The 24,845-nt window shown below is 48.8% G+C and overlaps 3 protein-coding genes across 4 annotated transcripts in view; 2 read left to right on the top strand and 1 right to left on the bottom strand.

The window, feature by feature from the left end:
* Positions 1 to 8,386, bottom strand: part of PPP2R5D (protein phosphatase 2 regulatory subunit B'delta) — a 27,302-nt gene extending 18,916 nt beyond the window's left edge. Inside the window, exons 1-3 of one of the 2 annotated variants that reach the window (XM_033056403.1) lie at positions 8,307 to 8,386; positions 7,468 to 7,563; positions 823 to 1,033 (exon numbers count right to left, since the gene is read on the bottom strand). In XM_033056403.1, the coding sequence (XP_032912294.1) occupies positions 823 to 1,033; positions 7,468 to 7,563; positions 8,307 to 8,333 (334 nt within the window). In that variant the 5' untranslated portion in view covers positions 8,334 to 8,386. Of the gene's footprint in view, positions 1 to 822; positions 1,034 to 7,467; positions 7,564 to 7,972; positions 8,051 to 8,306 lie in introns of those variants that run through there. The other variant, XM_033056404.1, reaches the window with a different exon arrangement.
* A 607-nt stretch (positions 8,387 to 8,993) lies between these two features.
* Positions 8,994 to 17,312, top strand: LOC116994752. Its single transcript, XM_033056673.1, has 2 exons — positions 8,994 to 9,041; positions 15,676 to 17,312. Exons 1-2 carry the CDS (start codon positions 8,994 to 8,996, stop codon positions 17,086 to 17,088), a joined length of 1,461 nt encoding a protein of 486 aa, XP_032912564.1. The 3' UTR covers positions 17,089 to 17,312.
* A 7,038-nt stretch (positions 17,313 to 24,350) lies between these two features.
* ABHD12 (abhydrolase domain containing 12, lysophospholipase) overlaps positions 24,351 to 24,845 on the top strand; it is a 37,278-nt gene continuing 36,783 nt past the window's right edge. Inside the window, exon 1 of the mRNA XM_033055160.2 lies at positions 24,351 to 24,552. Coding sequence (XP_032911051.1) covers positions 24,398 to 24,552 — 155 coding nt within the window. The 5' untranslated portion in view covers positions 24,351 to 24,397. The remainder of the gene's footprint in view (positions 24,553 to 24,845) is intronic.

Here is a 24,845-nt window from a genome sequence, read left to right on the forward strand (position 1 = left end):
TATCCCATGAGGGGATTTCAGAGGTGATAGCAATTTCCAACCTGATAAGCACATGCAGAGTACACTGAAAAAGGAACTCAACCAGCTCGCAGAGCAGTGACAGCCATGTCCTGCACCCCAGAGACACAAAGGGAGCTGGGCAGCACACACTGTAGCTTAACCCTCCTGCCAGAGAACAGGGTGTAAGAGAGCGGCCAGGGTGGCAGGAGCTGTACATTAACAGATTCTCTTTTTGGTACTTCTGGAAATTACACACTGCCTCGGCCTTCCACAAAGGCCTGTCTGTGTCTGTGAGCAACATCAAGCAATGACCGCTGAAAATGCTTTCTCCTTGTCCACACTCATGTTTAATTGCCACATAATGCACACTAAGTGCTAATAGCAAGCTGCCCTAACGTGGACAGGTTCAATCGCACTATCGTAATTTGCAATGGAAACACAATGATGAGGAAGCCTGGTCATTCCCTGGGAATGGGTGGATGTAGGAACTAAGGACAGTCTGCACCAAGGTCTCTGCACTTTACCACTTTCCTGCACAACCTGCTGAAGAATCTGAGGCAATCCTCAGCACAAGGGTTTAAATAGCTCAACTGGGAAGCTAAGTACACAGTTTGCATTGAGAATACTCTATTAATTTTAGGCCATCCATAAGTTCTCTACCTGCTAACAAGCACCTTTCCCAGAATCATCCTTGCTACACTGCCCATATAACTAGCTGAATACTGGAAGGGTTGCTTTGGGAAGAACCCTTACACCACCACACACTGCCTGGAGAAACTGCAGCTTGTCACGCAGGTCCCTTCCACCCCACTGCCTCTTTACCTTTGAGGGCTGGGAGTTTCTGCAGCTCCCGGTTTTTGCTCAGATTGAAACGGGAAGAGCTGTGCCGGCGCTCCTTCTTCACAATCTGGGGTCCCCCTGAGTACTTGATTTTATTCAGCTGGGTTGGAGGGGGAGCACTGTTACTGGGCCGCTTATTTGAAGTTGGCTGCTGTTGTGTCTGCTGCTGTGGCTGCTGCGGCTGCTGCTGAGCCTGATGAGGGAGAAGAGAGTAAAGCAACTCAGAAGCTTTTACCTACAAACCTCAAGAGCAGAGGCCGTCAGCATCTTCTTGGAATGAAGAAACTGGGCAGGCTTTTTATCCTTGCAGTTGAGTGCTTCTCACGTGCTCCTGTCAGCTCTAGAGCTGCTGGTTACATTTGCAGCATACCTTCAAAGTTAACACCAGTTTCACCTGATACCTCATGGCTGTGAGGTACCACAAGGACACTGGAGCCCCTCAGCACAGCCACTGCTATGGCTATGGAAAGCAAAGTCGCATCTTGCAACAAGTTACATGAAGCAGAAATAAGAACTTTCTGTGGTTCAAAGAGAAATCTCAGTGCAGCACTCTGTACAACACACAACAAGCAAGTTTAGAAAACAAGTAATTTGCTTCTTTGTCCTTGTGCAAGGAATCACCTGGGAAAAAGCAAAGCAGTATGTAGTACAGAGCAGACATAACAGCCTTGGAAAGGCAATAGTGAAGACCACTACAATCACTGCTGCATTTGTGGTTCAGGAGCACCTAAAAACCACATGGACCACACATACAAACACAGGCACCCTTAGGTCACAGGCTGTGGGCTCTCCCAGCTCATCCTGGCTGCTCTCTCCCATATCTGCCTCACTGCTGTCTGAACTTCTCTAGATGGGCTTTTCCCATATTACTTCTTTTAGCCACACAAACTCTGTCTGCATTCTCCTCTCCCACTGCACTCCTGTTAAACTGCACTGACAGAGGCACTTTCTCATGTTTAGCATGTGACCAGAAACTCCAGCCAGTGTTTGCTCAGCTCCGCTCTCCTCTGACCTTGCTGAAGCTCTGCTGGTTCCAAATCCCACTTGGACCATAATGACTCAATAACTGACCCTTTAATTTCATATTGACCCAAACTGTGGAAAACTCAGCACAAAAGAGGGCAACATCCTTCCAGGAAGCAGAGAGAACCAGCATCCAGCCTACCCTGGCTGTGCTGCATGAGCCACCTCCTTCCTGCTGGTACATGAAGCCAAAGAGCTGCAGGATGAACCTGTTTAGGATATGATAGGAATAGCACAATGGATGGGGAGCAGAGGTGAGTGAAATCCTTGGACATCACCTCCTTCTTTCCCCATAATTCCCAACTGCCACATAGAGCACAGCAATACAAATGCACACCTCACCAGGACAGTGACCAGCAGTGTTTTGAGGGAGTGCAGGACCTCAGCAGAGCTCTCCATCCTCCAGATAACCAATCCCTTCCTGGCTGAGCTGCAGCTGCTCTGCACAGTCCTTTCCCTGAACTGGTTTCCAAAGAGGTGCAGCACAGCACTGCAGTGCAAGAGCAAGAGTTACTGCACCTGCAGCAGGTGGGAAGGCAGCAAGGTAGGAACAGGGAAAGCTGTCTTCAAGGAGATGCTGCTCTAGAGATTGAGATCTGTAGAACAAGTGCAAAGACTCCCTGTGGAAAACAGGGCCAACACAAAACATCTTTTTTTTTGCCAAGTCATTATTTTGAATGAGAAATCAGAAGAATTTTGGTTCTGGCCTGGCTCTGTTTGAAGGAAATCTTGAGTGGTTCCATTTCAAGCTCAGCTCCATGCCAAGGTGGGGGGAGACAACAGGATTTGAACTCTCTACAGTTTACATTTGTTTTGATTCCCTTCACAGAGCAGCATTGTCCCATGATAAGAGGAGGGAGCCAGATGAGCTTGTGATAAAAACAGCAGTGTTTGCCAAACAAAGCAGGCCCAGACTACAAACTGGAGGCAATTTATCCTAAAGAGTGGTCTCTGCTCAGTTAAGTCAGGACAAAGCCTTGCTGGCCAGCTTCCAAGGCTGAGAAGTTAATTTTTCACCCTGAATACTTGGATATCTCAGCCAAAACATTGTTCAGATGCCTTTGGGAGTCCTCAACTCTGCATCACTCTCCTTCCACAGGGAAGAATGGAAAAATCTGAATGCTGAGCCACCACAGAGAAAAGATGGTAGAGAGAGAAACAGAAGATGCACTGGTGGCCCCCCAGGTAACACTGAAGGAAGCAGGACACATGGGCCCTCCTAGCTGATAGGACATGCCTGTGCACTCCTCACCCACCCAAAAACACCACAGGCAAATGTTCAAAGCATGGTGTGTTTACTGCATGTGAACAGGCTGCATCAGGAGGCTGGAAAAGTCCTTGCCACCAGCCTTCAATTGTCCACAGTCTTCACCATCTTGCATGAAGAGAGACAAAACATAGCTTCAGGTTTAGCTGCCAGCTATTTAGGAAACTGCCATACACATGCCAAAGTCACACAACCAAGATTGCAAGAGAAAACCTGATGGTTGGAGAGGGCAGATATACTTATAGGCTGCAGTGCTCAGTGTGTTTATGATGGACTGCTTGTACAGGCACTTTCTGGTATCAAGATGAATCCTTGCTTTCAGGAGGTGTTTCCTGTGGCAGGCCTGCTGTCCTGCTGCCTTCAACTCCTCCTACCTTGGCCACATGAATCAGTAGAGGCTTATTTTAAGTTTCCTAATACTTTCTTCTCTGAAGTTTCCATCCCTGAAAATACAGCAGACTACTGAACCTGAAAGCTTTTCTCTTCGTGTACAGACTCTTCCCCTGACACCAACATCAGCCAACTGCTCCATGGCTGCAGGCACCCCTCTACCTGAGCAGGCTCAGCCCCCTCCTGACAAGCAGGGCTCACACACCATGACAAAGCCAACAGCTTGGGGGACACTGTTTGCCATGGCTGTTACACTGCACACGCTGAAGTGACCAGAGAATAGCACAGAGGTGTTTGTACCAAGCACAGTGGGGCAGCTCCACTTTCCCCACTGCAGTGGAACAGCTCCTTGTATCAACAGGACAGGACACCCCTAAATGAAAACAAATCAGAACTCCTGCACACAGGCTCCCTGCCTCCAGAGCATTTCCTCCCCACTAGTTCCCACCACCTCTCCTCCTTGTTAGGAACTTGCCTGAGCAAGTCAATGAGCCCCAGGCCTTGAGCTTGCTCTGTGCCATTCCTCTTCACCCCAGAGGACAGATTCTCTTCCCCTAGGCACCCTGAGCTGTGCCAGTGTCTCCTGCGCTCCCCTACCCATGCATGACCTCACCTCTGCAGGCACTCCTACTGCAGCTGGGTGCATCACCACTCGGGAAGCCCTTTCTGCCTCACTGGTCCCTTGAGCATCCCCTGCTTGCTAAGCTTCCCAGCCCAGATCTGCTCTCAGCTCCTCCTCCTCGGATGACTCTTCCCTTCCCATCCCTCAAGTCAGTACCTGCTCTCTTTGTCTGCTGTTACACAGTTTCCCTATTAAAATGAGCCTCTCTGCCTCAGAAGTAACATGAACACACTATAATGCCTGTCTCTGAATAATGAACTCCAGGTACTGCAGTAACAAGCCCCATGGAGATAAGTACAAAACATGAAAATACAGCAGCTCACTGAAAATGTGCATCCTCTCCCAGAGCTGCAAATCTCATCAGCAAGGCTCCAAGCTGCCCTTGAGGCTGCAGAGCAACTCCCCTCTTTACTGCTGCTAATGCCTGCTCCCACTTCCAGGTCATTAACTCTCTCCCCCACCCAGCTGCCTCTCCCAGTCTTTCTGGCCAGGAGGAGTAACTCTTTCTCATCCTCTTATTCAACGTTGCCTTGGTCTCTGACATTACTTCTTTTTTCTCCTTAAATAGCTACACAGAAATTCTCTGCATTCATATACTCATCATGTTCCAGAGGGGCTGAATCAAACATACCTTTCATTTCCCACTCTCTGCTCTCATGTTTTACTCCACTGCTCCTTGCCTCTTCTGAAGCGAACTGCCTCCCCAAAGCCAGGGGCTAGCCAAGCTCTGGATGCTCATCTTGGGGTAAAACTAAGAGCACTGCAGAACCCCTGTACTTAACAGAGAATCCAACAGTTGCCTTCCCTTGTGGATGTGCCTGCTTTTCAACATTATCTGCCCTTCCAGATCAGCTCCGCTAAAAGCTCCTTTGCTGCAGAGAACAAAGCACTTTGCTTAGGGGGTTCTGGATTGACTCCTACCCTCTTCATCTCCCTCCACAGAGATCCCCATAGGAGCTCCTCGTCCACTGCATTTGCCCAGATCCATCAAAACAGAGCTGCTCTACAACAAGCTTTACTCATCCCACCAGACAGACAAGTTGCCTGCAAAACAAGTCACAACTTTCTGATACCAAGATAAATTGAAGCTGATTCCTTCCCCTGCTCCATGGAGCATGGTGTGAGAGAGCAAAGGACAAACTGGAAGAAGGCTTGCCCACATGCAGCTCCCCTGCTGCAAGCCCATTAGGCATCTACTGAGATATGAAGAAAAGGGAAAGATCTCTTTAGTGCACCCAGTTTTTACCCTAGAATAGGCAACCAACCAACCATAACTCCACAGGGGAATTCACAGGGCATGAAAGTCACAATGGCAGCAGAGGCATCCAGGTTGGGCTCAGCCCATCAACCCCACCAGACAATACCACTCCCAGCGTTTCACAAGTCAAACCACCTCCTGCTTCTGACATAAGGAAGGAGTTTTGCTCCCAGCACACATTATCTAATTCTTCACGCAATGTGAAAGTCAAAATACCTTTTTGTGTTTCCTGAAGAGCAAGAAAATCGCATTCAAACTGGTATACATTTCTTCTTATCAAGCAAAGAGCTCTCTTCCATGCTGCAGCAGAGTACTCCAGAGACAGGAAAGCACCAAGAGGGAACAAACTTCACTGCAGGCTCAACAGAGAAAGGAAGAGACCTGTGGCAGTACACACTGCAGAGGTGTCTCCTTTCTGCTCTGCTCTCTGTTCTTATGATCAAAGGAGACCCAGCTTTCCATCTTAAAGGAGGGCTGGATTTTGTCTGGAGTATGAGGAAGTGGCTGGGTATGTTTTGTGGGAGGGAATTTTAGACACATCACTTCTAAGTTTCTTCTGCACCCAGGCAACTATTACATGCCATTTCAGGTCACAGAAGGAAGCTTGAAGCCTGTGACATTCTTCCCTTCTTACTGCACCACTTGCAATAGGGAGAGCAGTGCCACATTTGGATGGGCACGGCAGAGTGACCTGCTTTGCTGGCTATCCACTGCAAGACCCAGACTTTCCTACATCTTTCCAGAGCTGTGAACTCAGCAAAGAGTTCCACATAAATAAAAGGTAAGTCTGACCCCATAATGCCAACACAGGAGTTCTCTCAGTTCCTTGGAGTTCACAGGCAGCTCTCCCACCAAGCTGTTTTCAGCTGTATACACAGAACAAAACTGATAGAATGGAGGATCTACAAAACTGCTGCCCGCTCCAAGGCACACAAAGTAAGACTCTGATTCCTTGCTGGCCACACAGCAGGTCAGGCGTGAGCACAAAACTGAGTGGCTCACAGTAGAGTTATTTTCTGAGACTCTGCACTGCAGATCTATGCTTTGGAGTAGACTCTAAAACAACACTGACTGCAACCATACAACTGTACCACACATTTTTTCCTAGTCTTCACCAGCCCTACTTGTCTCCCACACCCAACCCTCCAAATTACAAGCGTAATATGTTCCAGACAAGACTAGAGCACACAAGCTTCTATGGATGTAGAAGTGGCACAGCTTGTTTGCCAAACTGCAATATTAAAGTAAATAAACCACACACATATGCATGCTTCCTTAGACGTGAATAACATTCTTCTGAGACAATTCTCAAATTCCTCAACTACTGCCTGAATGCCAGACAAACTCAGGGCTACCAGAAAAGTTCCACTGAACACAAATTTGTGCTAATTCTAAGGACAGCTTATCTTACTATCATATTCTGCTGAGGCCATTCTAATGTATCTACCTTGGCAACATCCAAACTGAGAGTGAGACTGCACATCTAGGAATACACACCATGCCTTCCTGTGAGGAATGATGCATTCAGAAACAAGGCTGTTATACCAAAGGAGAGCCATTTAATCTCCAGCAGTTTATTCTTTCAAGTGTTCCTATCCATTGCTTCCTAATCTCACTTCTCCAGAAAACGCGTCAGAAGAACAGATCTTTCCCTATTGCTTCTCACTACTCTCGCACCCTGACACAAAGTGACAACAGAGTTTATGGTGCTTTGCTCTGACAGGAGCATGGAAGCTGCTCCCATCTGTCAGGCTTCCACCTCCTTGATAATTATGGCTTGTCCCTTTCTGCAGCCAACTTTGCCATGCCCTGCCCACCTCTGTGAGCAGCACTCGCCCTCAGCATTGTGCCAGATGTCTTTTTGCAGGTCTGTAGGGTATGAGACTCATCCAGTCTCATCCATAGTAATTGTTCCCTTTGGGCCAATTTTCCTTCCCCGACTTCTCAAGATCCTGGTGACATGTGTTATCTGGTGGAACAGCTTGAAGTAGCTAAAATGAAATATTTAATTCCTCCCCAAAGATGAGTTGCACATGCACACTGCTGTACCCAAGGTGAAATCCTTACCTCTTCTGAATTCTCAGCCCCACCATCCTTCCCGCTACTGCTGCTGCTGCTGCTGCTGCCAGGCTTTGTAGTGCTTTTGGTAGACTTTGGAGACTCCTGAAAGAACGGGAGACCACATTCAGAGAAAAATCCACCTTGTTCAGAATTTTAGCATCTCTCTGCAGAGCCCAGGTATGTGCTGCCACAGACCACTCCCTCAGCACGCCCCGCGCCGCACATCCAGCCCTTTCTCCCCGGGAAGGGCATCCTGAACGACTCCCCCCGGCTACCGCCCAGGGCGAGGCCAGGGCCCGAGCCCAGGAGCGATGCTGCCATCTCCCCTCCCGGTCACCCCGGCGGGCGTGCCCACCCGGCCGTTCCCCGGGGTGCGGCCTCATCGCAGATACGCGGTGCCAGGGCACCCACAGCGCCGGCCCGGCCGCGCTGGGCGGCGGCAGAGGCGGATCCGGGCCCTCACTCGGCCGGCGGAGGGAGCAGCGGGGCCAGGACGTGGGTGCGGCCGTACCTCCCCCACCGGGAGCATCCCCGCGGCCGGCGGAGCGCGCAGGGCGGGCCGGGCCGGGTTTGCACGGCGGCACCTCCGGCCGCCCCTCGCTCCCTCCCGCCCGCCTCCCCCGGGCCCGCGCGCGCCCCCGCCGCCCTCCTGCGCCACCCGACCCGCCCGCCGCGGGCGCGCGCCCGCGCCCCCGCCCCCTGCCGGCCACAGCCCCGCGCGCGCCGCCGCCCGAGGGCCGAGCCGAGCGAAGGCCGCGCCGGGGAGGGGCGGCGAGAGCGAGCCCTCGGCCGCCGCGCCGCGCGCGGGAGCTCCCCCGGCGCCGCCGCCGCCCCCAGGGCCGCACCTTCTCCTTCTTCAGCTTGTAGGGCATGGTGAGCGCCGGCCCCCAACCGCTCCGCGCCCGCCGCCGCCGCCGCCGCCTGCGCCCGGGCCCGGCCGCAGCGCCCCGCTCCCATTGGGCCAGGCGCGCCGGCCTGCCTAGCAACAGCCTCCGCCGCCGCCGCGTGCCGCTGACGCAGGGCGCCCGATTTTTCTGATTGGCCACAGAGCGCGGGGGCGCCGGACACGCCCTCGGGGGCGGGGCTGCGGCAGCGGCTCTTCCGGGGCAGCGGCCCGGGCGCGGGTTCGGGCTCGGCTCCTTCCCGCGGGAGGGACCCGGGGCGTGCGGGGCTCCCCGGGACACGGCACGTGCCTGCCCGGGGCTCTCTGCCTGCTGGTGGCTCCTGGAGAGCGGGGGGGAAAGGGACGGGGCTGCTTGTCCTGCCCGGCTCTCCTCTGCATCGCTCGAGGAGGAGCCCCGACAGCCTGAGCTGGCCCCAGGGTCTGCACCCCACCTTTATGGGACGGCTGCTTGTTAGTGCTCCGATATACAGTTTTGGGGAGGCTGCCGGTGGGAATAAGGGGGTGAGTGAAGCTCTTGGGTGGAAGTCTGTGTGTGAGCACTGCGAGGCCCAGTACAGCCAGAGCTTTGCGGCTGCTGATTTGGAGAAGGCTGTTCCTGGACAGGGGGTCAGAACACTTCCCTGCTCGCATGGGGCAGCCCGACGAGCTCGTTGGCAGGTGGTCCTGCATCCTCACAGTGGGAGGATGGTGTCCAACAGCCTGCACGTGTCACCTTCAAGCTGGTGGGCAAAAAGCAGCCAGCAGGTAGCAAGCTGCCCTTGAATTCATCGACCTAAGCAAAGGGCCACCTCATTAGGGCAGATGATGTCTCAAAGGTCTAAGGTCAATCCTTACTGTCATTATCCTTAAGGTGGTGTCTGCTGGCCTGTTGCCAGAGGTGCAAGAGCTCCCATTCACTTCAGCCAGGCCAGTGGTAAGGATCTCATGAATTGTGGCACGTTGAGTGGGGAGAGAAGCAGGGGACTGGGTGGTGTCAGAGGTACTTCAGCAGGAGCACAATCTTTTCAGTCATTGGATGAACTAAGCTGGTGTGGCATGTGAGGAAAAAAATCCCAAAGAGTGTTTTGAAAGATCAGTGCATCAGCTTATTATTAGTGTGCTTATCATCATTGACCTGACAGTCACTGGCATTCCACAGGATTCCCAGGAGCAGAGTGAGGTCCTGGTTTCTGTTGTCTTTCCTCTGTGTCATGCACAAGTGACCCCCAGCCCCAGCACAAACCATCTGGGTGTTTGTGAACAGGAAACTGTGCTAGTTTGAGCAGGTAAAAACCACTTGCTTGAAGGGTTTGTAGCTATCATCATTCCCTGTCATAAGCTGTCACATGGAATTCTGGATTGGCTTTCCTTGGTCCTAGAGGTTGGTGAAACTCAGCTTCACCAAACTGGTATTTGGCCCCTGACTTTGTCCCAGCATCAGGTGACCGATGTTTGGGCTTAATTTCTGTCTAATACTGTGGCAGAAGGTGGCCATCAAGGTCACCTCCAAAAAGAAAGCACTGGAAGAAAACCTAGGGAAATTCCTGCCCCACTGGATGCAGGCAGGGTGAGAAGATGGCATTATCAGGGGGCAACAGGAGAAGCCTCTGAACATCATAAAGTTCTACAGGGGCATCTGAAGGTCTCCAGGGCATCAGGGGCTAAGGGGGAAATAGGTGCAGTGTCTGGGGAGCTTCATGGGCAGCAGAGCTAAGGGATGGCTCAATGGGGCAGGGTTTTTTGATGTTCAAAGGAGCAGGGAGTGGCTGGGGGAGTCCTGAGCATTGGGGACACTGTGAGGCAAGGCAGGGAGCTCTTGGGAGCTTCAGGAGGATGGAGGCATGGTGGGCACCTTATGGGGGACTGAGAAGGGTTAGGGGAGCAGTGGTGGGCAAAGGGGATGGGGGTGCACGTCAAAGGGGGACCAGCGGGGGGCAGAGCTGGCCCAGGCCAAGCACACGAGTCCACGGATCCTGAAGGGCTCATCCCGCTGAGCCAAGGCTTTTATCTCCTCAGGGAATATCCCAGAGCAGGTACCTGGGAATCATGTTCCCCAGCCCAGGTAGTGGAGGACTTCCTGGAAGCCTCTCTTGTCTCCACATCTCTGTGTGCTGCACTGCACCCTTACCTATTCTCCCTCCACACCACTGCTTACCAGTCCAAGTTCTCCTCCCCACCAAGCCCCTCATTTACCCACAGCTCCTTCCTTGCCTCCTGACCTTTCTGGCCCCAGACCTTCCATCTGCCCTTGCCTGCCCACAGCACATGCTGCCTCTTCTCTGCAGAGGCTTAAACCTGGAAAACATTTTCCTGGACAGTGAGGAAAACACGAAGGTCCCCATCTCCAGATTTTCCAGAAGGGTGATACTGCAGGATGTTAGTGGGGAGTCTCCCCACATCAGGGACTGCCCACCAAGGCAGCACTGAGCCAGAGCTTCTGCCAGTCCTATGCTTATGCATGTACTGGTATTGGGTAGGAGAAGCCCTGTGACCTTTTCCTGGCAAGCATGAGGTCACCTTGAGGTCATCTTCTGCACCCTGCTCTGGGGCCTTGTTATGCCACCAACCTGCAGCACCTGCTGAGCCACACCCAGCAGTCCTGTCTTGCCACAAAGGCAGCCCCCCTTCAGGAACCATGCATTCAGCATAGGATGGCTCCACCTTCCATCTGAACTCTTTGTGGTTTTCTCTACACGGTCCAGCTAGGAGAAAGTTGGGTAAGCAGATGAAGAAGCCCATGATGCTGAGGAACAGGAAGCTGCCCACCTAGCAGACCTCTCTGCGTTTCCAGAGGCTGCCTTTAGCAGCAGGTTGCAGTGTCTGCTCTGCCTCAATTCACCTCGCCTTGGCTTTCCTTCCCCTTTCAAGTACCATCTCTAAGAACATGGCTCTGCCCCTTTTCTGATTTCCCTGCTGCTTTGCATATCTTTGTGCTCTCCACAGACTTTTCTCACAGTGTTCTCCTAACCAGAATTTTTTCCTGGTCTTTCCAGGTCTCTTTGGTATCTCCTGCTCTGGATTCTGTCTTTTGGGGAGATTTGGTTGAGCTCATCCACAGCCAAACGGAGCTCTCATTCCTTCTCTTGAAAATGTTACTTAGGATTTGCTGTCCTTTGCTTTCTATCAGTCTTCCTCATTTCCAGATCAGGCTGGTAAATCCAGGTGCAGCTGCCTCTGAAGAATACAGGATGGGAAGGAGGTTGACACTGGTGTTGATGCCTGGAAAGGCTGACCTGGAACAGAGGCTAGACAGAGCAAAAGGAATAAAATAGGTATTTATTGAAAGGATCCCACCTTGGGCAGTGCAAGAGCCTGGCCGGGGCTACACCCCAAACAAATCCAAGGTGGAGTCCACTCACGAGTTTTTACACTTTTGTAAGTTTTGGTTCATCTGCAATTTGGTGTCAATTGTCCAACCACAGCCCCAGCCATGAAGTCTCAGCCCTCTGGTTTTCCCCCTTTCCTTCCCCGTTGTTTATGTTTTTTGGATACCCGTTGTCCTTGATTCTCTGTCTGGGAAGGGATTATTTTGTCTGACTACCCCGTGAAGAGAACTTACTAACACCTAATATGAAGTTTCAGAGTTACACACCAAGCAGCAGAGAATCTGAAAAACATAAAAGCTAAAACCCAAGGCATCGTTTCCCCCCTTTAGAGGCTTGACAAGGCCTTTACCTTTTCAAGTCTCTATTCTAAATATCTACTAATAATAGGTATTTAATAACAGACAGGTATCTACCAATAGTAAGTAACTAACAACAGATAAATATCTAATAGCAAATAAATATCTAATTATGGATAACTATCTAATAACACTATATATCTAACAGTAAATATCTAATAATAGATAAGTATGTAACAGTAATTAAACAATAATAAACAATAATGAACAGTAATAAGTAACAGTAGTAGTGCCTTGTACAGTTGGCTTTCATGCAAAGAAAAATGATCATGAATAGTTCTTTAGGCACAGAAGAGGAATCATTTAAAGCAAGGCAATCAATTTAAATCCATTAAAACCCAAGGCATCAGTGTAGTCCAGCAGGCTGTGTCCTTGCCCCATGGTATGTCTTCAGACCTCTTTGGGATCATTCCACATATACAGAAACTCTTTGAAATGTGTCCTTGCCCATAGCAATAGTTTCTACTATTGCTCTATTGTAATCTTTATTCATGCCTTGAGCTAAGAAATCCCAAATTCTTTCCCAACCTTTACCCTGGCTCGATTTTCCTGTTCTTCCTGTACAGGTTTTGTAGAAGAACTACACACTGCCTGCTTAGAAATCCTGTGCCAGCACATTCCCTCAGCTGTTTTGCATCGCTCAGGTACAGTATTTGTTGACCACAGATGGCAGAATTTCACCCTGGGTTGCTTATAACAGCTGCAGAAGTAAAGTTTGAGTGGACTATTGCCTCAACAGTCTCTCAAGCCGACCAGAATTCCACCATGGGGGTTAACTTGGAATTCAGAATGGATTTTGTGCATTGATTTCTGGGGTGGGTGTGTGCGTGTGGTAATTTCTAACTCACAGAAAGGCCCACTGCTCTCTTTCAGTAGGTCAGAAGGGCAAATGGAAGAACCTCTTCATACTGGTGGGATGACTCACACAACTGGAGTGCTGTAAGGGGTGCCTATGAGCTCTTCAGCCTGGAGAAAAGGAGGCTCAGGGGAGATCTTGCTGCTCTCTGGATATTCCCAAAAGGAGGTTGTGGTGAGGTGGGGGGTTGGCCTCTTCTCCCAGGTCACACACAAGTGATAGAACAAGAGGAAAGAGCCTCAAGTGCCATTTCCCTAGGAGAGTTTAGAGTAGGAAAAATTGGTCACTGAAAGGGTCAGGCTCTGGAATGGGCTGCCCAGGTGGAGTCACTATCCTGGAAGTCTTCAAAGAATGTCTAAACGTGGCATCTGGGGACATGGTTTAATGGTGAACATGGCAGTGCTGAACTAACAGTTGGTCTCAATGATCCTGAGGGTCTTTTCCAACCCTAACCATTGCATGGTTCTACAATTCAATATTCTATGTACCAGCAGCACAGAGGACATTACACTAAAGAAAAAAAAACAACAAGTGGTGATTCCTGAATCTTAAATATCTGCTGTGATGGGAGAGACCAAGCAAGCACCTGTTTATACACCTACGTAGTTAAGGAAGGGAAGCTTTTAGAAATGCTGAGAATAGCTTAAGGCCTCCACAAGAAAAGACTTGTTTCTTTCTAGCACTGAGAAAAAGCCAGCTGGTATTAAGATTCACCCCACAAAGACTGACTTGCAAGTAATTTTCCTTAGTTGTCCTCAGTAGTAAATTTCTCTCAGAGGCATTTCAGAGGATATATGACAGCTGAATCTATTCCCCTTGTTTCAAAGCTTGCAATTCCCCCCTCACAGCACTACCTTGCCATTCTCAAGCCTTTGCAGAGCCTGCTTTGGGAGTGACCACCATTCATGATATAGTCACCAGACAAAGCTGCTGACAATCCTCAACTGCAAAAATCAATCTTCCCAAAAAGACAGAGAAAAGGAAACAAAATCAAATGGACAAGAACACATCCTTTGCTGATCAAAGCATGCAGAAATACAACCAGTCTTTCCAAAAGCTGAAAATTTTTGCCATTATGATCTGATTAAGAGAAAATTTCTGAAAATCTCAAATGTTAGAAGCTCGTAGAAACAAGATATAACACATATCAGCTCATTAAATGTTACTTTCTGCTAGCTCTCCATAACTGATGGATAGTAGAGGCTGGTATTCTAACAATTGCTTCCTCCTTTTTGGTCCAGTGCCTTGTCTTTGCTCCTGGGATTAAATTAATTTATGTATTTCTCTGGAGTCTCAGGTACAGGATCACTCAGCAACAATTCAGATGAAACGCTTCTCATGCTAATTAGTTTGCACACCCAGTCTTTCTCTTCTTATGAGTCTGTGGCTTCCTTGGGCCGGCAGTCTCTGAGTTGGTAGCCACATGAAATAGAGAAATTCAGATTTAAGAATTAAATATTTAGAAAGATTTTGATTGAAAAGGGGACTGACGAAACTATAGTGTCAGCTATAATTTATGGTGCTTGCAAAACAGGAAGAGCAGCCAAGCTGCAGGATGAAGTTGGCAGATTAAAATAGAAGAACAAAGACCCACAGGATGAGGGGGTCCCTGGGAAGAGAAAACTGATGCTGAAGTCCGGAAATTGACCAAAGGACTAAGAAGAGAGCATGCGCAGGAATACAAGGTGAAAAGTTCAAACTGGGAGGAAGACTCCTTACTTCATCTAAGACCCTCGAAGACCACCAGAGCGACCCAAAAAGGAACAATGTGCAGTCCAGTCGCAAAGAGGCGTGAAACTAATTTCCATATGAAGCGGGGATAGGCAATGAATATGTATTAGGCGAATTGTATATTCCTAGTTTGTAGAGAATAAAAGGCGAGGCGCAGGTCGCCAAAGGTGTGCATGCTTTTGGAGGAGCGATCCCCCATGCACCCAGCGCTGAATAAATACATACCTACTCTTATAACTTATTTCTGTGAGTTATAGAGTGCTTTCCGCGCATCATTTTGGTGAGCCAGGGAGGAGAATCTCTGTCCGGCTGCAGGAGTGGCCGAGGAGCGGATTCCCTGGCGCGCCCCGGGACTTTCCTGGAGGGACCCTGAACCTCGGCTCGCTCACTGCGGGGACAGACAACGACCTGCTGGCATTGCGGATAAAATGGTATGTATTAAATATCTAGAACAGGGCTGCTGGTAAGTCGTGCAGAGACGTCTGACGCACAGCACAGTCCCTTGGGCTTGCAAGCAGCCGGCCGAGGGGGGGCCGGAGACAGAGGGAGAGGGATCGATCCCGGCCGATAGCGCGGCCGATGGGGGGGTCTCACTGAGCTGATAGAGCAGCCCGCTAGTGACTCTGGGGGTGGGTCGAGTGAACCCTTGTTTTTGCTGCTATATTGTGTGACTGTTAAGTCCGGACATGTTGAGTTGTGGAGTGTGTCAGTGAGTGAATGAACGAGTGAGACATACCTCTGGTATGGTGTGAGTGCGGAGCTCTATCCGCGGTTCCGACCTCGGGCGACTGAGGCGGCCGGAGAAAAGCGAAGCGACTGGGGTCAGTGTGGAGTGAATGCAAGTGTGGAATTTAAAATCCTGAAGCTAGCGTGGGAAGTTACATTGGGTGCCTGTGATTTAGGGTTGTGTGTGTAGTAAGACAACTGGGAAAGAATAGTAAAACTGTATGAGGAAAAGTTTGGGTGAAAACAAGACAAGACAAAAGGGAGGAGATAATGGGAACTGGACAAAGTAGAGAAATCCCTAGGGCTAGTCCATTAGGCTGTATTATTGCACATTAGAAAGACCTTTCTGGACAAGGAGTCACAGAAAGCAAAAGAGACCTTATTAAATTCTGTAAAAACTGGTGGCCTTTATACAAACTGGATGAGGGAGCGAAGTGGCCACCCGGTGGAACTTTGGACTATGACACACTATTACAGCTCATGCTGTTTCTCAGGAGAGAAGGGAAGTGGACAGAGGTAGCATATGCAGATATGTTTTTCTCTCTCAGAAACCACCCCAAATGGCAGAGGGATTGTGGGCTCAGGGCTCCATCTGACCCTCTGGTATTGGCCTTAGAAAAGGAGAATAAGACTAAGAGAGGAAAACTTAAGCGGTGTTGTTCAGCGTGTAGCATAGGACAAAGATGCACAAAATCTGAAAAGGTTTACCAGACTGTGGCCCAGGAACAAGATCTGGCAGATGATTTGCTCAGGTCTCCCCACATAAGACAGGGAGGGGATGAGGATGAGGATGCAGACTCAGAGGCACCAACAGCCCCAGTCCATTCGTCCCCTCCAATCGCACACCGGACTAGACAACAGAAACCCATAATACAGGCACCTCTGCGAGAGGCAGTGGGACCAGAGGGAGAAAGGATATTGGTTAAATCTCCCTTCTCCTCAATTGACTTGGAGGCATGGGAAAAGGTTGCTAAAAATTACCGAAGTGATCCAGTTAACACTGCTAACCGTCTGCGATATATAATAAAACAACATAATCCAGATTGGAATGATATACAGTTATTATTGGATGCACTGACTGAGACAGAAAGACAATTAATTATAAAAACGGCAGGGGATTTGGCAGAAGATTTTTATAGAATCCAACAATTGGATGTTAAAGAGTATTTCCCACTCCAAAATCCACAGTGGGACCCAAACAGATCAGCAGAATTGAAAAAGTTGGAAAGCTATCGGGAGTGGATTGCAAAGGGGATGGAAAAGGCCATTCCCAAAACTATAAATTGGTCAGCATTGTATGAAATTAAGCAAAGGCCCTCTGAGTCACCAACCGAATTCCTCGATCGATTAAGGGATGCAATGCGCCGCCATACACCACTGGATCCTGGGTCTGACATAGGGATACAGCAGCTAGTCAGTTTATTCCTGGGGCAATCTACAGGTGACATAAGGCATAAACTTCAAAAGATACGGGGGGCAGAAGGGAGGAATTTAGAGACTCTGGTGGATGAGGCATGGAGAGTTTTTAGTAACAGAGAAGAAGGAAAGAGGGGGCTGGTAGCTGTTGTAAGTGAGAGGGAGAGAGGAAGACGTGGACGGGGACCACCTAGACAAGGCCCATCCCGGCTGGGCAGAGACCAGTGTGCGATCTATAAGAAATATGGCCACTGGAAAGATAAGTGCCCAGAACGAAGACGTGGTGGCCCTCAGGAAAAGGGAAAAATAATTGCACATGTGAATGAAGACTGAGGAGGACCGGTAGATCGCACCCCAGGAGATCCACTGGTTATAAAATTCAAGCTGGGGGAAAAAGGGAGAGAGGTGGAATTTCCGGTTGACACAGGGGCAACATATTCAGCTTTAAATAAAACTTTGACACCTGTGGGAGAGGATTATGCTACGGTGATAGGAGCAACTGGCCAACCTGAAAAAGCATATTTTTGTAAACCATTAAAATATAGGCTTGGAAAGCAATGGGGTATTCATAAATTTCTATACCTCCCCAGATCTCCAAAACATCTTTTGGGGAGAGACCTGTTAGAACAATTACAAGTAACTATTAAATTTAAAAATGGGGAGGTTATTCTGGAGGTAAATGATGAACAGTACATAGAGGCATTAAGTTTAATGTTAACAGCTGTTCAAATAGAAGAAGAAATTAGTGAAGAAATAATGAATCAAGTGTTCCCTGGAGTGTGGGCTTCTAATGTGCCAGGGAGGGCGAAAAATGCACCTCCTATAGTAATTAAATTAAAGGAAGGAAAACAACCAGTTAGAATTAAACAGTACCCCTTGAAAAGGGAGGACAGGGAAGGAATTAGCCCGATAGTTGAAAACTTTTTACAATTAGGGTTGTTAAAAGAATGTCAATCTGAGTTTAATACTCCCATCTTACCGGTCCGAAAACCTGATGGATCATATCGAATAGTACAGGATCTAAGGGCAGTTAACAAAATCACTGAAGATCTGTATCCTGTGGTAGCAAATCCATACACTTTGCTAACGTGCCTAACACCAGAGCTAACTTGGTTTACTGTTCTAGACTTGAAAGATGCCTTCTTTTGCCTCCCTCTCCATGAGGACAGCCAGAAAATCTTTGCATTTGAATGGGAAAACCCTAAAAGTGGACGCAAATCCCAGCTCACATGGACGATGTTGCCTCAGGGATTTAAAAACTCTCCTACCCTGTTTGCCAAAGACCTGGAATCCTGGGAGGTTCCCCCAGAAGAAGGAAAGCTATTGCAGTGTGTGGATGATATCCTCATAGCCACCCAGACAAAAGAGGCATGTGCAGCCTGGACGGTAAGCCTCCTAAACTTTCTAGGACTTCAGGGATACAGGGTATCAAAGAAAAAGGCCCAGGTAGTGAAGCAAAAGGTAATCTATCTGGGTTATGAAATTAGTTGCGGGACAACGGACTCTAGGGCAAGATCGCAAGGAAGCGATCTGCCAAGTCCCAAAACCTCAGACAGTAAAGGAACTCTGAACATTCTTAGGTATGACAGGATGGTGTAGGCTGTGGATACACAGCTATGGGTTACTTGTAAAACCTCTGTATGCACTCATTACGAACGGGAACAGAGAACTCCAGTGGACAAAAGAAGCCACGCGGGCCTTTCACCAGCTGAAGAATGCTCTAATGTCAGCTCCGGCTCTCGGACTCCCAGATGCGAGTAAACCATTCTTTCTGTTTTCCCATGAGAAACAGGGAATTGCCCTGGGGATACTGGCCCAGGATCTAGGTCCATACCAGAGAGCTGTTGCTTACTTCTCTAAGCAAATAGATGCAACAGCTAAGAAATGGCCGGGATGCCTCAGAGCCGTTGCAGACGTGGTGCTGAATATTCAAGAGGCACGCAAATTCACCTTGGGCCAGAAAATTACTGTGTTAGTGTCTCACACAGTGTCTGCAGTCCTGGAAGTGAAGGGTGGGCACTGGCTTTCCCCACAAAGGTTCCTGAAATACCAAGCCATCATGGTAGAACAAGATGATGTAGAGATAATTGTGACTAATATTATCAACCCAGCTTCTTTTCTTAGTGGAAATCAAGGAGATCCAGTACACCACGACTGCCTGGAGACCATCGAAGCCACCTATTCTAGCCACCCAGATCTGAAGGACACCCCTTTGGATGACACAGAAACCTGGTTCACTGATGGAAGCAGCTACGTCGTCAGCGGAAAGAGACATGCTGGGTATGCAGTTACCACCTGCAAAGAGGTAATAGAGTCTGGACCCTTGCCAACAGGTACCTCTGCACAAAAGGCTGAAATAATTGCTTTAACCCGCGCCCTAGAGATTGCAAAGGGAAAGAAAATAAATATTTATACAGACTCAAGATATGCATTTGGAGTTGTACATGCACATGGAGCCATCTGGAAAGAGAGGGGACTGTTAAACTCACAAGGGAAAAATATCAAACATGCACAGGAAATATTGCGACTACTGGAAGCAGTTCAGCTACCTGAGCAGGTAGCAATTATGCACATTAAGGCACACCAGAAGGTGAGCTCAGAATTGGAGGAAGGAAATGAGCTGGCGGACAGAGAGGCAAAAGAAGCAGCAAGAGGTGAGGTGACAATTGAAGGAGCTTTAATTCCAGATGGACAGGTCTCCCTTGAAGGTAAGCCAGTATATACCAAAAAGGATAGAGAACTAATTAAGGATCAAGGAGGAACCTATAACCAAGAGGGATGGGCTGTTACTGCAGAAGGGACAATAGTCATCCCTTCTCACCTGTTATGGTCATTAGTAAGGGAAGAGCACCAGAAAACACACTGGGGAGTAGATGCCCTGTACAATTATCTAATTGAAAAGATTGCTGCCAGAGGTTTATACTCTACTGTAGTTCAGGTAACCCGGCAGTGCGACATTTGCCTCCAAACCAAACCCAAGAATATCCCCAAACCAAAACTTGGTCAAATTGGAAAAGGCCATAGGCCTGGACAACAGTGGCAAATTGACTTTTCAGAACTCCCAAGAAAAGGGGGGTATCGATATTTGCTGGTGTTAACAGATACCTTTTCAGGGTGGCCAGAAGCTTTCCCCACCAGAACTGCCAAAGCCCGGGAGGTAACCAAGGTATTGTTACAAGAGATAATCCCACGCTTCGGAGTTCCAGCCACAATATCTTCAGATAGAGGGCCACACTTTATTTCAAAAATAGTACAACAAATCAGTCGTCACTTGGGCATAGACTGGGAGCTCCGTACTCCATATCATCCCCAGTCAAGTGGCCAAGTTGAAAAAATGAATCATTTAATTAAGCAACAAATTGTGAGATTAGGACAAGAAACTAATTTACCCTGGCCTCAGTCTCTCCCACTGGCATTGCTGCGGATCCGAACCAAGCCTAGAGCCAAAGAAAAACTAAGTCCCTTTGAAATGCTTTATGGGAGACCATATGGAGTGCAAAAGGGATTGTCTACCCAAGTGGGGGAAGAGAGGCTGACTGACTGTATGATAGCCCTAAGTAAGCAACTCAGAAAAATTGAGAAACATGTGGCTGGAACTCGGGGCAGAGGGCTGGATGGACCAGTGCATGACATACAACCTGGAGATAATGTGTATGTTAAGTCTCTTACAGAGAAAACTTTGGAGCCACAGTGGGAAGGACCATTCCAGGTGCTCCTCACCACCTTCACTGCAGTTAAGATCAAGGAACAGAGTGCCTGGATTCACCACTCTCGAGTGAAAAAGGCTCCAGAAGCCCCTTGGAAAGTAACATCGGGTGACAATGAACTGAAATTAAAACTTACTCGAGCAAAATGAATACATTGCGATCAGGAGTATTCAGTAATTTAGATTGCAGATATTTTAACAATAGAATTGTTTTATTTGTTTTGCTTGTAATCATAAGTGTGATCCAAGAATTGGAAAGTGCCTCTAGTCAGAATGAAGCTGAGTGGCCTTGGTCTCAAGCTTTCATTCAGTACACTGGATCCATGGGAAAGCATTCTGATATAAAAGATTTAAACCTATCAACTGTGGTTGTGCATGGAAACCAGATATATGAAAGGCATGAATGGCAAAATCAAGGGCTGTGGTCCCTTCACGGGACTATAGGAGAAGTAATCGAAGTAGGATGTCGGATGGTTAATGGGACTAAACATAAGAAAGCAAAACAAATTACTGTTTCAACTTCTCCTACAAACAGCGATCCGGAAGTCTGTAGTCGTCCAAGTAAATTAGATTGTTGGTGTAATTTTACATTAGTACAAACTGTGTATGTGGTTTGCCTTTGGTATCACGATTCTATTGGGCTTACATTCAAATTTAAAATAAATGTTACAACTGTTGCAATAACTGAATCGGCTGTGACCCAAACCCAAACCATCTACCTAAAATTGAACCCAAAATTTATGAAGTTGGCCCCTATGTAATAAGAAATACAGGCCAACAACAACTGCTATTTAACCCAGAGTGGTCTCTCAAACGTGTTGAATTGCTAATGCAAACTAACATCTCTGAAATTCAGCCAGCCTGCTCCTCTTTCCTAAAAACATCCTTTGAAGGCTGGGTAACATGGTTACAAAAGCGAGTACACTTTAGGGGCAGAATGCAAAGAGATTTAACTGGAATATTAGGAACAGGATTGGGAGTTTTAAATGGAATAGATTCAGAAATATTAATGAATAAGTTAACCACTGCAACAAGTGATCTAAGAAAGCTAGATCAGCCCCTACGATCCTCTTTATTAGCACTAGGAACTAGCCAGTGGCAGATCTCTAAAGTATTGCCAAGGTGGGAAAAAGCTGCAGACCAAGACCATGAGTTAATAATAAAGGCACTTAATGTGGCCCAGGACAATGTATCATTTGCCCTCAGTTGCATACAGGCACAATTATGGATGCAATCAACAGTTGCTTTAGCAATAAGGGAAGGAAGTGAAGGTGCTTTTCCAATTGAAATTCGGAAAATTGTCTGGGACAATGCAAACAATTTAGAAAGAAAACTTCAATCCTGGTGGACTCTGGTAAATTTTACTTATGACCCTATCACTGAAATGGCTATTACTTTTGTGCTTACTATAGGTAATGCCATGATTTACACTATCCACCCTATTATTGCATTAGGATTAAATCATGAGAAGGCAGTGCTCTATCCCTCGGAGCACAGAGCATGGGCCCGGATGATGAATGGGAAATGGCAAACTGTAAATTTAGAATCTTGTGCTACAAGGGAACAACTAGGGTTTATCTGTGACAGTAACACAATTGATGCACAAGATATATGTCTGGATACTGAGCAAAGTATTTGCCACTTTGAGATTCATCCAGATACTAGTCAGGAGACTGTGCTTGTATATATTGGCTTAGGCTGTGTATGTTTAAGAACTGCTTGTGCTTCTGTAGAAATAGATGATAATGTAATCTTATCCACTAAGAACCATTCTAACCTTTGTATTTGTAGTTTTGTTAAGATAGTTGGATGTGACTTTTCATATGTGGCACCAGTTACATCCCACCAGTTGATAAGATCTAATTACACAATATATCATAGATTATCACCTACACCCATTGGAATGAATCTTACATTAGTAAGGCAGCTAATGAAACACCAAGACCTGACAGAAATCCTGAAAGAGATTCAGGAAAATGGGCAAAAGACTCTGGTTACTGTCTACCATGATATAAAAGAGATAAGCAAAGTGTTACAAAGAGTAAAACAGGATGCAACTCATGACTGGTGGGATGCACTCTTTGGATGGTCACCAACTGCAACTGAGATTCTGAACATGCTTTGCCACCCTATCATTGTCATGCTGATATTAGTAGGTGTAAGTCTGGTGCTGTCTATTGGAATACTTGTTTGGAACTGGAGGATGTTAAAGCGGATAGTGGCACTGACTTCCCTAGTGACAGTATATGGTAATGTAATGAGGGATACATACCGAGAGGGGCAAGCCGTGGAGTTAGACTGGAAAAGAGACAAGTATCAATATTAAGTAAAAGAATTTACTAATTTTCCAGAAAAGGGGGGACTGAAATAGAGAAATTCAGATTTAAGAATTAAATATTTAGAAAGATTTTGATTGAAAAGGGGACTGACAAAACTATAGTGTCAGCTATAATTTATGGTGCTTGCAAAACAGGAAGAGCAGCCAAGCTGCAGGATGAAGTTGGCAGATTAAAATAGAAGAACAAAGACCCACAGGATGAGGGGGTCCCTGGGAAGAGAAAACTGATGCTGAAGTCCGGAAATTGACCAAAGGACTAAGAAGAGAGCATGCGCAGGAATACAAGGTGAAAAGTTCAAACTGGGAGGAAGACTCCTTACTTCATCTAAGACCCTCGAAGACCACCAGAGCGACCCAAAAAGGAACAATGTGCAGTCCAGTCGCAAAGAGGCGTGAAACTAATTTCCATATGAAGCGGGGATAGGCAATGAATATGTATTAGGCGAATTGTATATTCCTAGTTTGTAGAGAATAAAAGGCGAGGCGCAGGTCGCCAAAGGTGTGCATGCTTTTGGAGGAGCGATCCCCCATGCACCCAGCGCTGAATAAATACATACCTACTCTTATAACTTATTTCTGTGAGTTATAGAGTGCTTTCCGCGCATCACACAGATGTGACTCCCTCATGGAATTACCTTTTACCTCGTTGCACCTCATTTCAGGACAATTGCAACCTAGCTTCTTCCTTACTTCCTTTGGGAGTTCTACCAGGTGTCTTTGTGGCCCATAAATTCTGTGGCCACTATCAGTGGATATCCTTTTCCCAAGACTCTGTTAACCTCTCCCTATCACTGATCACTGACGCACCTCAAGACCTGAACTTTAACGAGGCAATTAATTTGTTTTCCTAACACACGGAAAACCGCCTTTATTGCTGACTAAGCCTAAAAGTATACAAAGATCAAACATCTGAGAACTTTATTTCTTAAGAAAAAAATTTACATATTCCACACTTTGCAACACCCACAGAGCCAGGGAAGCTCTGGAACTTCCTTGCCCTGCCTGTGTGGTGCCTCCTAAGGCATAAGTCAAATAAGGACCTACTTTCCAATGTGGGACCGTAACCCTTCTGTGCCATCCAAGAGCTCCCTCCCCGTCCCTGTTCCCATTCCCGATTGTATCAGCAGCTTGGCTTTGACTCTTCCCACATCCCTGAACCAGCCGTGCCGAATCTCTATACCCGTGTGTACTGCCGCTCGACCCCGCTCTCACAGCCCTTCCAGACCAGGTGCGAGGCTCTGTCACGGACACACAGAGAGCTGCCGCCCTCAGCAGCACCGCCCCTCCACGCACCGAGTGGATCGAGTGTCCCGGTGCGCCGCGGCCCCGCCCCGGCCCACAGCGAAATGGCGGCCGGGCCCGTGCCCGCAGTAGAGATGGCGCCGCGGCCTCCGGCGCGGGCCGGCGTCGGAGGCGGGGATTGGCGGGGGCGGTGGAGGGGCGGGGCGAGGGGCGGACCGAAGACGGGGATTGGCTGGCCGGCCGGCGAGGCGGGGCGCGGGGCGTGGCCGGGCAGTGCCGGGCAGGGCACGCGGCGAGTGAGCGCGGCCCCGCTCCGCTGCCGCCGTCTCCGCCGCCGCCGCCGCCCCCGCCCCGGCATGAGGAAACGCAACGAGTCGGTCACGGTGGAGCATGAGCGCGCCGCCGCTGCCGCCGCCGTGCCCGGGCCCCTCGACAAGGGCTGCAGCCTGAGGCGAAGCCTGCGCCTGCCTGCCTCCTCCGCCGCCGAGGGCATGAAGCGACCGCTGGGCAGGTGAGCGCCGCCGTGGCTCCGCTGCGCTTCGTTATCCCCGTGTCACCGGCGGGGGCACCGGGACCTGCCGGGCAGCGGGGCTGGGTTTTGCGGGCGGAGGGGCAGGGCCGCTGCCGCGCCCCCCGGCCGGGACACCCGCGGGACGGACAGGTACGGGGGCCCGGGATGTTCCCCGCCTCAGCCCTGCTTCCCTGGCTTTCCCTGGCTTTCCCTGGGTGCCAGGAGGCAGTGCCGGCCCCGCCGTGCCTTCAGTTCCCGATGCTGAGAGCGGGTTCGGTAGGGGGACCGGCGGC

The sequence above is a fragment of the Catharus ustulatus genome, chromosome 3 (genome assembly GCF_009819885.2).
Source record: "Catharus ustulatus isolate bCatUst1 chromosome 3, bCatUst1.pri.v2, whole genome shotgun sequence".
Classification (NCBI taxonomy): Eukaryota; Metazoa; Chordata; class Aves; order Passeriformes; family Turdidae; genus Catharus; species Catharus ustulatus.

What these genes read in the sequence shown, in the direction of transcription:
- LOC116994752 (XM_033056673.1), top strand. Translation starts at nt 8,994, where the DNA reads ATGGGGCAGCCCGACGAGCTCGTTGGCAGGTGGTCCTGCATCCTCACA. An exon ending in GGTGGTCCTGCATCCTCACA is followed by an intron (nt 9,042 to 15,675) that starts GTGGGAGGATGG and finishes ATTGCACATTAG; the next exon opens with AAAGACCTTTCTGGACAAGG.